Source organism: Ixodes scapularis, unplaced genomic scaffold (assembly GCF_016920785.2).
Source record: "Ixodes scapularis isolate PalLabHiFi unplaced genomic scaffold, ASM1692078v2 PGA_scaffold1__304_contigs__length_218370807, whole genome shotgun sequence".
NCBI classification, from domain to species: domain Eukaryota; kingdom Metazoa; phylum Arthropoda; class Arachnida; order Ixodida; family Ixodidae; genus Ixodes; species Ixodes scapularis.
The window spans coordinates 24,626,694-24,641,499 of NW_024609846.1; the positions used below are offsets into that span (position 1 = coordinate 24,626,694).

Here is a 14,806-nt window from a genome sequence, read left to right on the forward strand (position 1 = left end):
ACCCCCGAAAGTGTACAGTGTCACGAGATATCTCGTTTCTCAACTATGCGCTTACGAGACAGCTCGTCTTTCAAGTACGCTATCACAATATGTCTCACGCCGCAAGTATGCTCTCACGCGACATTTCATCTTTTAAGTATATGTTTACGAGACATTTTCCAAACAAGTATGCTCTCACGAGACATCTCATCTTTTAAGTATGCTCTCACAACATGTGTGGCCCCACAAGTATGCTCTCACGAAGCATCTCGCCTTTCGAGTAGGCTCTCACAAGATGTCTCACCCCGCAAGTACGCTCCCATGAGACATCTTACTCCCCAAATATGTACTCTAAAGTCAAGAGACGTCTGGTCCCACAAGTACGCCCCCACGAGAGGACGCAAGTGTGCTCACGGGGCCGAGCCGCCGGCGGGCGCGCGGATGCCTGGTGCCCCTGGTGACCTCGTACAGCCCCAGGCAGAGGCGCACGGCCTGCGGCAGGTCTCGCACGGCCAGGTCGAAGCACAGCTGCTGGTCCCAGGAGCCTCTCCCGTCGGCCACCGAGCAGTCCTGCGTCCGCTGCGTCTGGCAGAGCAGCTCCGTGCCGTGGTACAGACCGCCCTCCACCACCAACTGGCAACAAGGGAACGAGAATTTATGATGAGTATTGTTCGAGTTTTATTTATTTTTTTCTCGAATTGTTTTTTTTTTTTTTGGGGGGGGGGGGGGGGGAGGGGGGGGATATTTTTTGTTATTTTCCACATATTGTGTGTTTTCGGTGTCAATGGACCATTTTAAGACATTGCCCGTTCAGAAGGTTTTTTTGTATCAGAATACGTGCACACGTACTCAAGCGAGCGCGTGCACTCCCTCAAACAAGCAAACAAGATCCCACTGGCGCTATTGCGCTGCAATGGCCTAAATTGGGCTCCCCCGAAGTCGCTTTCTTTCCTGTTGTTGTCCCCAAGTTCGTTCTAAGACGCTTCTTTCGGCTCCTTTCTTATCCGTCCATTGTTTCATCCTCGGAAACCTCGAACCCAGGTATCCAATGGCTTCAATTCTCAACCCTCCCCGTTTCGACCGGGAAGAGTACCGTACCGGCGAGCGGCCATGTATAGGGCTGTCCAAACAGGAGACTTGAGAACGCGCGAAGCCACACAACTCCGCCCTACGGCGTGCGGCGGTCCGCTTCCGCGCCTGTTTTTGGTCGGTCGTCTTTTGAGGGCAGAGGGGTAATTAGTACATTGGCATCTGAAGTAAGGTTAACCGAAATGGATGATACGCGGTAGGCACAAAAAGTATTCAAGTAATTATGCACGAAAAGGTTATACACAAACTGAACAAAAAACCAGAACCTGAAAGTTGACTTTTAAATAGGGAGTTTTCGTAGATCGTTTTCGCCGTCCCGCAAGGCCCTCCGCAACCGCTACGATAGCGGGAACTCCACAGTCAAGGCTATCGGCGCGCAGGCGCAGTAGCAACTTCTTCGTTGCGGAACGCTTAGCGGAGGGGGCAGCGCGGTCTACGAAAACTCCCTATTACATGCATACTATTGATGAGGCTGAGCAGACTAGTTTAGTGTAAAAGGGAGTAAAAGAGGCAGAAAGGAAAATGCGAGGGAAGAATGCAAGAAAATCAGCTTTAACATTGCACAGGTCACAAAAACGGGACATAAGAAAGGAAAAGGGTGTTCGCTAATTCACGTGGAAGCTCTTTGCTGTTCAAGGCTAGAATGGGAGTGTTAAAAACAAAGACTTATAGTGATAAATTTCGAGAGGTAGACAAGTTATGTGCCAAGCGTCATAACGGAAGTGAGACGCTAAAACCTTTTTTTGGTTTTTTGAAGTGCGTTGGGCTTTGACCAGCCCTCCCTGAAGGAGTAACGGATCTGGCGGGGGCGCTGGGCTTTTGCAGGCGAGGATGGAGGAATGGGGCAGAAAATGATTATACAGTCAGGAAGAAGAGGTAATAAGATTGGTGGAAATCATCCAGAGAAGATTTAATGAAGTAAAACTAACTAGCATAGCTGGGGAAAGGCGGGACAAAGAAAAGTTGGGACACCCTCCCGCATGGCTTCTGTCCCAAGTCTCAACACCGTTTCCCAGTGGGTCTGGTGTTGGGGGTAAAGCCGAAGAGGTTTGACCAGAGGAAAATTGGCGACTCTCTCGGTGGGCGGAAAAAGGCGGAAAGTGATGTTTGTAGCTTTTTTTTTTTTTTTTTGCCCGATCTCCCAAAGGTTGTTTTGGCGATATCCCACACCACCTGGTGGCAGTAGTGTTGTAGGCGTTACCGAAAAAAAAAAGGCGCGAAATACGCTACTCGTTACTTACAAATAAAAGAAACGCGTTACCGACCTACGTTACTTCAAAATAGAAGGAACGCGTTAAAGTTACCGTTACCAATAAAAAGAACCCGCGTTACTTTTTCGCTACACTTTATTTATGAATCCAAAATGTTTTGCTATTTGACTTTACAGGTGCATGCATATGTGCCATATTTTAGCATACCTTATGTCTGTGCATAAACCTAAATTATCTCTTTTACGGTTGTGATTTTGAAGAAATGCGGGATAAGTGCAAAACTTAATATAACTTGGCGCCTTAAAACACGAAAAAAAAAATTAAAGTATTTCTTTTTTGAATCTGAAAAGATGTAACGTGCAGCGTAACTACGTTATCCATTACTCAATATAAGTTACGTAAGTACGTTACCTTTACTGTCTTGAAAACGTAACGACTACGTTACTACGTTACCGAAAAAACTAACGCGTTACCGGTAACGCCGTTCCTTGTAACGTGTTACCGCCAACACTGGGCGATAGTTACAAAAATGATTGGGGGGAAGCGAATTGGTTTAGAAGGGCGAGGGGAGGAATTATACTTTTGATTTCTAGACTAGGTGGCGCGCTACTGCCCGTTATAAAGGGTGTGGGTACAGCCATTAATTATCCTCCATCCATCCACCCATCCATCTATTGCCTGGTGGATGTACAAACAGAAGATCGACCGCCGGACTTCGTATGGCGAAGAAGTGTCGCTTCACGCGTTATAAAGTATCCTGTTTGGACACCCTTTATTACCACTGCATGATACACCTTAAAAGGAACCCAGGCTATACTCCGTTTCACGATAACTTGGCGAACTGTAGAGGCTACGGCCACCGCGAGAAATTAAGAGTTCCGGAGTGAGGCACGTGACTCCACGTTACGGGAGCGTTTCGTTTGTGTTAACCATAGAGCGGTCACGTGCCTTTCTCCGACGCTCGTAATGGGTTGCGGTGGCCGCAGCCTCTATAGTTCACCAAATGATCGTAAAAGGGAGTACAGCAGTCGTACTGCACTAACTAAATTGCTCATCTAATGCCGAGACACCAGACGCCCATTGAGGCTGACTAACTTCCGGCTGTGTTACACGCAACGTTAATATTATTTAAACCTCGAACCTCGTTTTCTGCCAGGTGGTGCCAGATATTTCCAAACCGGTAGATTGAAAGCGAACTGGAGTTCATCTTGACTTATGCAGAAGACACGGACATTCCCGACCTCGATAGAACATACGTGCGACCGGAACACTCGGGATATGTCCAGCCCGATACCGTTATAACAAATAAATTAGATAACAAATGTCACCCAGAAAAAGTAGGAGCCTCGCGGATAGTTGCTTGGGTTGTTTTCTCGGTAAACACAAAATAAGACTAGGTAAAAATCCCACGAAGCTTGGGTTTTTTTTTTTTTCTTTTTCAAGGGCAGCTCCAAATCAACGAGCTTGAGTAAACTTAGAGCGGTAAACCAGCGGCGTAAAATGGCACCCCCCCCCCCCCCCGGTTGCCGCCATCTTGCCTGTTTGCCACATTAGTGATCACGTGACGTTCAGATGGCTGCGCCCAGAGGTGGGCCAGATCAGATTGGTCAGATTACGATCAGCAGATGGACCCTCTGGGGCTGCGTTCCAATCTTACTCGAATGGATCCGAGTTATTCCCGCGAATCAAGTCACGTGACAAGACAGATACAGCAGCGCTGGACGCGGCTAGGTTTTCGAACGCAACGGGTACGAAACCTTCACCCAGGAGTGAGATAGAAGCTGCGTTCGATTTACCTGCACCATCTGCACCGGTGCAAAAAAAGTGTAGGACGGTGTACTTCCGGTCGTAACTCAATGTGCATACCGGAAGTAGTCTGCACTACTAGAGACTTTAGAGGACGGATGCTGAGCGGGGAGTGACGAACCTTGGCTCCCGACTCGACGTTGACGGAGCTAGCGGAGAGCACCCGAACGCGAAAAGGATCGCCGATCATCCACGCCGAGACCAGCTTGTCCGGATGAGGGGATGGTCGACAGAAGCTGGGCTCCATGCAGCGCTCGATTTGCGCGTACACCATGTCGTGATCCGCTGGTGAGGCAAAAGGCGCATTCGTTACAAGGTACGCTCAATCGAGCCCTCCTCAAAAGTGAGCGCCGTCTGGTGGCTGCTGCGCCAAGTATCCGAGTACGCCGTTGTTTGGGCACGTACCTTGTACGTGGCACAAGGGCGGGGCCAGCTTTTTGCGAGAACTTGGATTCAACCGCGACGTTTCGTGCCCAAAAAGTGGCCAATGTCTCTTAATGGGGTCTTGAAAGGGGTCTTTTAACACGATGTATTCACCCGAGCCTGGGCCTGAGGCAAGAAAACACCTTGACAGCTTGTCGAACTTAAGTTTTTTTCTGCTTTTGCCCCAGACTTGGGTTAAATACACCATGGTAAACTTCCACCAGCTCGCCTGCGCACTGACTATATTTTATATTAGCATGAAATTGTAAGCTAAGCATTTGCTAAAGGGCGGATGCAATTTTGTTTCGTCTGGCTAGCTAGTTCCTAAGATATATGCTGCGCATTCATATGCAAAAATAAATCGGGATTTTTTTTGCTTACTCATACTTTTTGAAACAAAAGTGGAATTATGAGGATCACATCGTTCTACCATTTGTAATGGGAGCCTGAACTCCTCTGCCCCCCTCCCCCCCCCCCCCCCCCCCACAGAAAAAAAAAATATTTTACAGTGCCTGGATTATACATGTTTCTCAAAAAAAAAAAATAAGAAAAATTCCATCAAAAATAAATTGTAGCGCAATATTTACGTCATGGGAGTTCTTTCAAGTTAGGAGCGATTCTGAAACCTGAATCTAACTCGAGACGATTGCTCAAATGAGTCTCCAAATGTATAGTACGCTAAAAATATTTTTGTGGAAGGTTCCTTTCCTGGCGTTATGTCCAGAACCGGACACTTAAAAAAAAAAATTTTCTTTTATATATTTTTTTTAACTGAGTGAATGATGCCCCCCCCCCCCTTTTTTTCTCTTTTTTATAATACAAATAGAGATACAAATATTCTGGTCATAGATCATACACTTAGTTGCGCTTTTCACAAAGTTCAGAAAGAGGAGGCGTGAGACTTGGAGCTTGCAACAATAGCCGCTTTGAAACTTGTTGCGTCACGCAAGGAACGTGGTGTCAGGCGAAAAAGGTAAACTCATTGAGGGAAAAAGGGTCGTTCTGCGCCCCTCAGCCAGCTTCCGTCCCAGGTTTCCTTTAACCGTGCGTCAGCTTTAGGGAAGATCTACTGCATGGGTTCAATGGATCGAATCAACTAGGCAGAAGAAGATCTGGTCTGTGCGGTTCACAGTCAAAAGACGTGCTATGTGAGGATACCGAATAATTCTCCCTAAGGATTGCTTATGAGCGAGCAAAAACAAAGCTACAAGCATGAGCATGCTGTCTCGAATGGCGCTTGCAGAGCACGAGCATCAGTGCTCGGCAGGTACGCTGCAATCACGGAGCTAGCTCTTGTAGCATCTGTTACGCTCGCACCCTAAGTGAAACAGAGTGCTGATACCTTTTTTGAAGTAGCTAGGAGATTCATCCCCTCCATTAAAGGGATGGTGAACCGAAATTTGAATTTCAAAAAAACAATGCTGGAGATGTAGGCGGGACGCTACAATCCCTACAACACTACTAGTAAGGCGATATATCAAATGGACGGCCGTATTTTTGGAAAAAGAAGTCGAGAATGAACCAGGCCGACGAGGCTCGTGACGTCAAGATACCTAGTTTCCTCCTCTCTTCGCTTCGCTCCCTCAAGGCCGCGAGGCAGAGAAGACGCGAGGCCGTTCCCTCTCCTTCTCGGAGAAACATGACGTCAACATTCCTGCCAAATGCGCCTCTTTTTTTTTTTTAAATATGGTCATCAGTTCGAGATATCGCTGTATGAGTGATGTTTTGGTGTTTGTAGCATCCCGTTGCACGCTTTTGCCGCGTGTTTTGGGGAATCGAGATTTCGGTCCAACATCCCTTTAAATAATTTGAAGAAAAGAATACGTTTCTCAATAAAATCCGTTTTGTTTTTTACTAGGCAAATACTATAGTATCTATGGGTCGTGGCCGCGGCGAGCAATAACAAGTTGGTGCTGAGTGCTCACTTTGGATGTCGCTGATGGGAACGACAGTGAACTGCGGAGTGGAGCCTTCGGACACCTTTTCTTGGACATACTACAAAAAGGGACAAATAAAGGCATCATGTGAGCAACGCTGAGAGGTAGGTACGTACAACAAAGTGACATGAGCGAACTTATCACCAAGTTTCTCTGAATTGCGCAGATTAATTCGCATAATTAAATGGTTTTGACACTAATTCTGCTAATCTGTTCCTCATGTGCAGAAATCAAGTTTGTGGGCGTTTGAAACTCACATAATAAGCTGACAAGTAAACATTGCAACAAACAAGTAGGCTGATCACATCTTGAACCTCAGCACAAAGCTAAAAAATCAAGCACCGCTTTTTTATTAACTGATGTCTTTATGCGCAGAAAATGTGACCGTCTAGAACACGGATAGGGCCAATATCCTTTTGATAATCAGTCTCCAATGTAAAAGTTCCTACACCAAATACTGCTCATTGATCATCAAAGAAAAACTAAGACTGTTCTCCATCTCACTAGCGAATGTCACAATTCACCTCGTAAATGTGTAATTTCTGAATGTAAATAGTTTACTGTCGTATGTAACCTGTATAAGGTTTAGTTTTTGCCACATGCCGATTCAAGCGCACAAACCTTCGGGGCTTTAGCCTGCTCAATGATGTGCACACTTACTATAAATACATACGCGACAAATAAAACTATTCTATTCGATTAAATATTTCGTAGGGGCTTCCACAGTACTAGCATGTATGCAGCGGGAGCGTATTACAAAGCAGCGAGCTCGAGGGGTGGTGGTCTTCCCTCGAATTTATATGAAGGCATTAGAGAGCACAAATGAATAAAGATTTAAAACAATACGGATGTTTGATGAATGCAGCTAGCCAACGGCAGTCACTGGTCACCTTGTACTGGAGCAAGGGCAGCTCTTCGAGGAGGTACTCCTCCCTCCCGCAGACCTTGAGGACGAGCCCTTCGACCGTGTGGCAGAGGAACTGCTCCCCCGAGGCCGCGCTTTGCATGACCAGGAGCAGCAGAGCCTGAGGGGTGGCTCCTATGGCCACGTTCATCGTCATCATGCCCTGAATGAAACAGGACGTCGTGATACTTGACGGGGTGCCCCAAGTACTTATGGACGGACAACTTGTATTTAACGTACTCATAGCAATGTCTTAAGGAGCAGTTCTGCGGGCCTACACGGTAAGGACACTTTATTATTTTTTTATGGCACAGTGGCTCTCGGAAACGAAAGTAGTAATTTTCATTAAAAAAATAATTTTATTAGTTATAATCATGTGCTTAATTAACTTTTATTTTGTTTGGGTGTGTAAGTTAACGTAAGGTCATTTCTAAATAAAATGCAAAACCAATTCTTGATTATTATAATTAGCATTATTACTCTGATGCAACATTTCTATCATGTCGAAGAATTTGGTCAGGACTTGTAAATTCGACCTGATATCCTAGAATGTTGAAATTTTACGCACATTCGTTCTATTATACATAATTTCAAGAATAGTGTACCCTAGCATGGTGTGTCCCACGCGTGTAAGCCGATGCTTGCTCATACGAACAGAGGCAGTGTGGTGGCTAAATCGTGTATAAAAGCTTATAAATATAACCTGGCCTCTTTTTTAGACCCCGGGGGTGATGAGCCGACATCTGCGTGCCAAAAAGGGCTGGGCGATGAATAAAATATTTTAACCGAAAGATCGCTATTCTTTAATCTGCTAATTAATCGATTATCTTCTGGGTAAAATGGTGGTTCGGGCGAGTTGAGTATCCCTACCTCAAAATAACAGCGGAAGTATGGGGTTACACACAAACGCACGTCACCACCGGCCACAAGAACAATCACACTTAGTAACTCAATCACAGCGGACAAACACTCACACAGCGCTGTTACTTTTTTTATTTTGTGTTGTCAAAGCACTCACAAAGCGCTGTTATTTCTTTATTTTCTTTTGTCTGCTGCGATTGTATTACTAAGTGTGATTGTTTTTGCGGCCGGTGGTGACGTGTGTTTGTGTGTAACCCCATACTTCCGCTGTTATTTTGAGATATTCGCTCGTGCCGACCTCCACACCAAAAATGTAAAACAAAAAAGTGTCAGAACTAATTTTTTTTTTTATTTCACTAGTTTATATTTCTGTTTGGTTTTACAATACTTTATTGATGGTGGATACCGCCTCATTTGAAACTTCACGCTTTACCGCCACAATAAGAAAACGCGGGCCAATAACTTTAAGAATATCGCACAATATTATTTTACCAATTGTGTCACACTTGCTATTGCTCTGTGTGACAATCCGACGAGATATACTTTACTGCTTTATCGCGGAAGACATCAGTGACGTCTCCGAAATTAAAAATATGAACGCCAACGGGTAAAGCATCCTTTTTTCTCTCTCCTGGATGTTTTCCACTTCCGAATGAAACCGATTAGCGGGTTATAAAATGTACGGTGATTGATTGATCGAATAATTGGAAGGCTAGTCGTTCAATTGCCCAGCTATAAAGCGCCATACAAATGGTGCGAAGAAATAAGTTGGTACCCCATTCTCGAAGAGGATTTCTGCGCCAAACGTCGAGTCGGCGGAAGAAATCCTGTCTCCCATGTGCGGAGGCGGGTACTGGCTGCAGAAGCGGTCCACGCGGGCAGGGTATCTGTACTTGACCTGATCGAGCGGCGACCACTCTGCCCTCTTGTCGGCGATGCTGGTGCAGAACGCCCGCATCGTTCGCCGGAATTCGTTCACTTCGGGGCACTTCAGAGCGTCAAAGCTGTTCAGCCCTGGAAGATACAATAAAGCCCAAGTCACGCTGCATGTGCGTCATGTGCGAGACAGGGTGCTTGCTGCAGGCATAACGACAGAAGCACATTCGAAGCATTGACAGCATGTTGGAAAGCATGTTCGAAAATAGTCTGCAAAGAGCAGACTGTTTATGGGCAGTGTGAATCCGACTGGAAATAAAGAGACGGAGCCTCATTATGCACTAACACTATGTTTACAAACAGGCCCGCGGTTTCCCACACGAGGTGCGGGTACTGCGAGTGCGCAGAAACCTCATTTGCGTGAGGTCAAGCATCTGCGCATGCGCTGTGTCGATAGCAGCGCCACCACATTAGCATGAGGTCAGAAAGTTGAGTTGGTGTATAAGGTTCGCATAGATGTGGAGTGCCATCTTTATAACAACGATTTTAACAAACTTCAGTTGCGAGTGCGCCTTGCATAACACTGTTCGTCAATGTTTTTTGTCTTATTCTTTTGCGCTATTTGTTTAACTTTAAGATGAACCTGCTGACCCAATAATCCCTTTGTTAAAAAAGAAAGGGTTTTGGTAATGACAAGCCGTTACTTTCAGGATCCTGTGGAGCATAACCTCTCGAATATTTTCGAGACAATAATATGTTTCCTTTTTTAAGTTATACCAGACTTATTCTCTGGCTTGGTTGTATGCGCATTGCAAATGCAGCGGGTAAGTTCTCACACAAAATCGGCTTATCATAGCAAGGAAAAAGAGGGTTTGTTTAAGTGTCTAATTTACGCAAGCTTACAACAATATTTTGAAGTAAAAAGGGAACACAGACCAATTATCGAATCTATGGACTTGCACAACAAAAGATTTGAGGCGTGGAAAATTGATAAAAACATTCTCTTTCGACTTCAACTTGCTTTGACAGTAAATTGGTGACATACACGTGACTACTTTACTTTAATATATATTTACATTTTGCCCAGAAAGATAAATACGAAAAGGACATGTTGTGGGAGGCGTTCATACTTTCAGAAGGAAATGATATTTGTGCGCAAATGAACTCCTGACACACCTTGCCAAAATACACCTAAAAAAACATCACCTCGAACAATTTTTCTGTCACTTTTTAAAACAAAATAGGAGTAGACGCCTAGCATAGACTTGACATTCAACACCTTGCAACTGAGTATATTTTATTATTGTTTTCCACCAATAACCCTCGATTTAGTGCCTGCACTGGAAAACCACCGAAAACGTTCCGACGTCCTTTCTCCAGTTGGCAAACGCCAGCAACAACGAAAGCATTGTTTAGTTGCTCCACAAACGAGCGCCGAAAGGGTGTCCCACGCCCCGCAAACGAAAGGGGGTCCCATCCTGCCGTACCTTTGCCAATCAAGAGGCCGATCTGAGCGTTGGTCTGCCGGTCAGCCTTGTCCGAGGGCCGTTCGACGAGTCGAAGGAGTGCCTGGAACGGCCGCACGTCGCACAGCTTCCGCCCCTCGTCCGCAAACTCCTCTCGCTCTGAAGTGCGCTCGCTCACGCACGTGAACACGTACGTGTCCCGACCACGGAGGCAGCGGTACAGCGGGAGACGCTCCGCCTCACGCCATGTGCACTGCAAATCAATATGCATGCGCAGAAAAACAAACAAAAAAAAAACACGTAAACACTCACTTTTTAATTACTTGAATGATGCAAGGATAGAAATACGCAGCGACTTCACTATTTTCAGGAAGCAAGTGGAAGGGCTTGTTGCCACTTTGTGAATTGAGAGTTTGTTTGGGTCGTAAAATTTTCTTTTGTATGTTTTGCTCTCGTTCTCTCTTTTTTTCTTTGTGGATGTATCCTCTTTGTGTACCAAAGTGAAGGCCTAAAGGTTGATTTTGGCACACATAAAAAAAATTATTGTTGATATATTTCGACTGAGTTGTTAGGTTGTTTCGGTGGAAACAGTCGCATTTCAACACTGAAACAACCACTCGGCCTCATCCATGTTTCAACATTAATAGGATCGAAGGAGTTGAAGTGGTGCGAACTCGTGTGATTGGTTGACATTTATTTGAAATTGCTTCTCATGACTCAAGGGTGGTCTGGTGTTGTCTTTCTGTTGCTGTCAACTAGTTCAAAAATCACGCCAAACAATATGAATCACATTTTGTAAGATATTTAGCGAATGTTTCAAATTTTCGTTTTGAAGAATTATGTTCGTGAAGAGAATTTTGTAATTGGGATTACACTGACCCCTACATCTCTAGCGTGATTCAGTGTGAAAGAATTATTTGCACAATTAACTTTATGTTATTGTTTAAGATTCGCGAAATTTGCACACATCAAATCAACAAACTCAATAGCGGTTTCCTCGCTGCTGTTTTTAAAGTAAAGGCGACAAAGCAAACTCTCCTGGAGAAACATGTGATTTTTTTTTTTTTTTTGTAGGCTTTAAGTGGAAATGACGGTAGACTTCTAAGCCGTAATATTTAGGGAGCTGCAGCGTAGAAATACAGCTCTTTACTTCTGAAGCACTCAATTAGGAACAAGCACTATGTAGAATCTCTTTATATACACAGGGACACATTTAATTGCTAGCAAGGCTGTGATAGCTACTTTTACATATTTTATACAAAGCTCTCCAAGAGTATAGTAATGATAATTTATAGCAAATATATTGATATAATAAATCAAAGTTGAAGTATAACCCCTGTAATACTGGTACATCAAGATTTTTCAGGTATTGATATGGTAAAGATACTGACGTAAGGAAGATTTCCAACACCAAAACTGGTTTAAGATTCTGCCTCAACATGGAAAGCAGAAAATAGATTGTACGATGTGCAATGCGCCCATGCTTCGGCCTCTGATACTCATACAATTTCAATTTATAAAAGAAAAATAAGAAAAACGACTCACATGAAACTGGGTTTAATCAATACCACCCAAAAGACAAGGCGTGCGCCCCCCCCCCCCCCCCCCCCCTGCGGCCCCTTCCAGCCCCGCCACTCCAAACGTCGTCAATACGAAGTGCAAGTTCGTCTGCTTTTTGCACAGGGGTGGCGATGATATCAGAACACCGAGCTCTGATTGGCTCAATGCTTGATGCCTTGAGATCTTTCCAATATTTTTTTTTTCAATCAGCCAATAACAGCTTGGCGTTCTGATATCATCGCCACCCCTGTGCAAAAAGCAGACGGACTTGCGCTCCAAATAATGCATCCGCACAGCGTCGCCCAGGCTGGGTCAGCATATACGAAAGCGAGCCTGGCAGCAGGGTATCGGAACAAAACGAAAACCAAAAACGAAAAACGAAAAAAACGATATTTTTTGGCGGAACGGAAACGTAATCGAAACGTTATTTATTATTTTGTTCCGGAGTGAAACCGAAAAATTTTCTTATCGGTTTTCGGTTCAAGGGAAAATATCAGGTATTTCAGTAATTCGTTTCACGCAGCGAAGAGACTGCCGTTGGTTTGTACCATAATTAAAGAGAAGACAAGCAAGCCATCGCCCCCCGTCTAAACTCCGGGCGAACAAGCATAGCAAAAACAAAGACAAAAAATACAACGAGAAACAAAAAACATGACTCAAGGCGCCATTGCTTCCCACCAATGAGAGCGCGGTGGCGCGACGCCTCCACACGCTCGCAATGCTCTCCTTGGCACTTGCGCCCTCTCCCTCCATGCTTTCTTCGGACGACACAGACAGACAACAGATCACGGCAAGCGCGGGAAGTTTGTGACCCGGCGTTGTAGAAGTCCATCTTTTGTTTTTCTACGGATACGGCAGTCTGAGACTCTGTTGCAAAAGTGTACTTCTTCATCCCTATGGGCCTTCAGGGCCTTCTCGGCGCTGAAATTTATTTTATCGGACCAGAGGTCCTGCCTTTCACCGAGCACACTTGATGACGTGCTGCTTCTGAGATCATGCTCGGTGCCTTGATCATTATCTCATTCTCAAGGCAATGAACATGATCTCAGAAGCAATGTCGTTTCCGCAGATTCCTCTGGAGCGCCTGAATTATCTATTTTTGTGTAAAAATAAACGTTACGTTCCTTTTAATTTTTGTTGCGATTTTTTTTTATAGAAAGAAACCGTTACGAACCGTTACGGAGCATTATTTTTTCGTTCCGGAGCGGAAACGGAACGGAAATTTTTCGTATGGAACGAAAATAAAAACGGAACGAAAAACATTTCGTTCCAACACCCTGCCTGGCAGCGTCTCACCACAAGCACGACGCAAGCCAAGACTCACGCATCTGCCTCGTAGCGCCGACACTCGCCGAGGTTCGGCGTGTTTGCCACTTGTGGCGGGTTAATTTTTAATCCCATCTGTCGAGACAATGTCCAGGAAGCAAAATATACCGCCACACCCGAAGACAGAGAGTCCCGGTTGAATGTATCTATAAGAAGGAATAGCGAGCGGAGCGCACCTGCTTGAGTTCCTCCAGGGTGGATTCCCTGTGGACCTGGAGGGGCAGCACCAGGCCATTCGGAAGCAGCACCGTGACGTCCACCTGCAGCTCCACATCCGAGATCCACGGATCCGGAAGCAGGAACGGACTCGGGGGGATCATCGTTCAGCATCGCACGGGGTCCCGTCGCTGAAAACGTGGCTCGAATAAGAGAGGCACCCGTGGCAGCACAAACGGCTCCCCGGACATTATCAGGATGTCCAAACGTTCCACCAACGCCCCATGGACGTACATCGGGCATCTGTTTTGCGTGAAACAGCGTGCGAATTTTCAGCTGCAGAGAGGCTAGCACTCAATGCTCGAGAGTTTCTTGTGGGGCTAAAAGACTGAATCGAGCCCACTGCAGCGTTCTCCCGAATAGTTCCGACGCCTCTGATAGAGCTTTCTTTCTGTGATTGAGTCCTAGACTCATCTGCAAAGAAATATGAGAGGACTGCATATTCCACAGAGCAGTTCATATCAGGGGTTTAGCCACAAAGGGGGGGGGGGGGGGGGGGCAGCATATGGGGCTTGTAGTAATTCCGTTGCTGCTACCCGTATGTGAAAATGGCATAACGCAGTGGTTCAAGAACATGTAGTCGGTTTTTGACCGTTATCGCCAGCGCCGCGAACCCAAGAGCCCCTAGGCATACGCTACGGCGGCCTATTCTCAGAGGGCGAACCGTCGCTCGCATAGCCAATCGCACTTGGCCCCTCGCGGTGCAAATGACTATTTATTTATTTATTTATTGAAAGTACCCTCAGGGCCCGAAGGCATTACAGAGGGGGAGAGCACATACATGAAACAAAGATAGTAATATAGTAACAAGTCAACAATATTAAATATTCAACAAAGAATAATAATAATAATAATAATAGGTCATGGGTCACTGCTAAAATAGCTAGTGATGGAATTTCTAAACAAGTTAGTATCAGTTATAGTAGCAATCAAACCGGGGAGGTGGTTCCATTCCTCGGCTGTGCGGGGTAAAAAAGAAGATTGAAATGTTGTGGTAAACGAACTTGGAACTCCAACTTCATGCTGATGGTCACGACGGGATGAAATGTAAAAGGGGGGAGTAATCGTCCGATTGCGTAGGAGAGGGTTATGAAAATACATTTTATGAAATAGACATAGGCGTGAAATTTTACGTCGCAAGGAGAGAAGTTG

General features: G+C 45.3%; 1 protein-coding gene across 1 annotated transcript in view; it reads right to left on the reverse strand.

Annotated features, from left to right (window-relative positions):
• Window positions 1-13,758, reverse strand: part of LOC8036652 (phosphatidylinositol 4,5-bisphosphate 3-kinase catalytic subunit beta isoform) — a 31,602-nt gene extending 17,844 nt beyond the window's left edge. The window contains exons 1-7 of the mRNA XM_029970339.4: window positions 13,615-13,758; window positions 10,574-10,805; window positions 8,986-9,224; window positions 7,336-7,512; window positions 6,434-6,503; window positions 4,207-4,370; window positions 394-612 (exon numbers count right to left, since the gene is read on the reverse strand). Of these exons, the coding sequence (XP_029826199.2) occupies window positions 394-612; window positions 4,207-4,370; window positions 6,434-6,503; window positions 7,336-7,512; window positions 8,986-9,224; window positions 10,574-10,805; window positions 13,615-13,758 (1,245 nt within the window). The remainder of the gene's footprint in view (window positions 1-393; window positions 613-4,206; window positions 4,371-6,433; window positions 6,504-7,335; window positions 7,513-8,985; window positions 9,225-10,573; window positions 10,806-13,614) is intronic.
• Window positions 13,759-14,806: the final 1,048 nt, after the last annotated feature.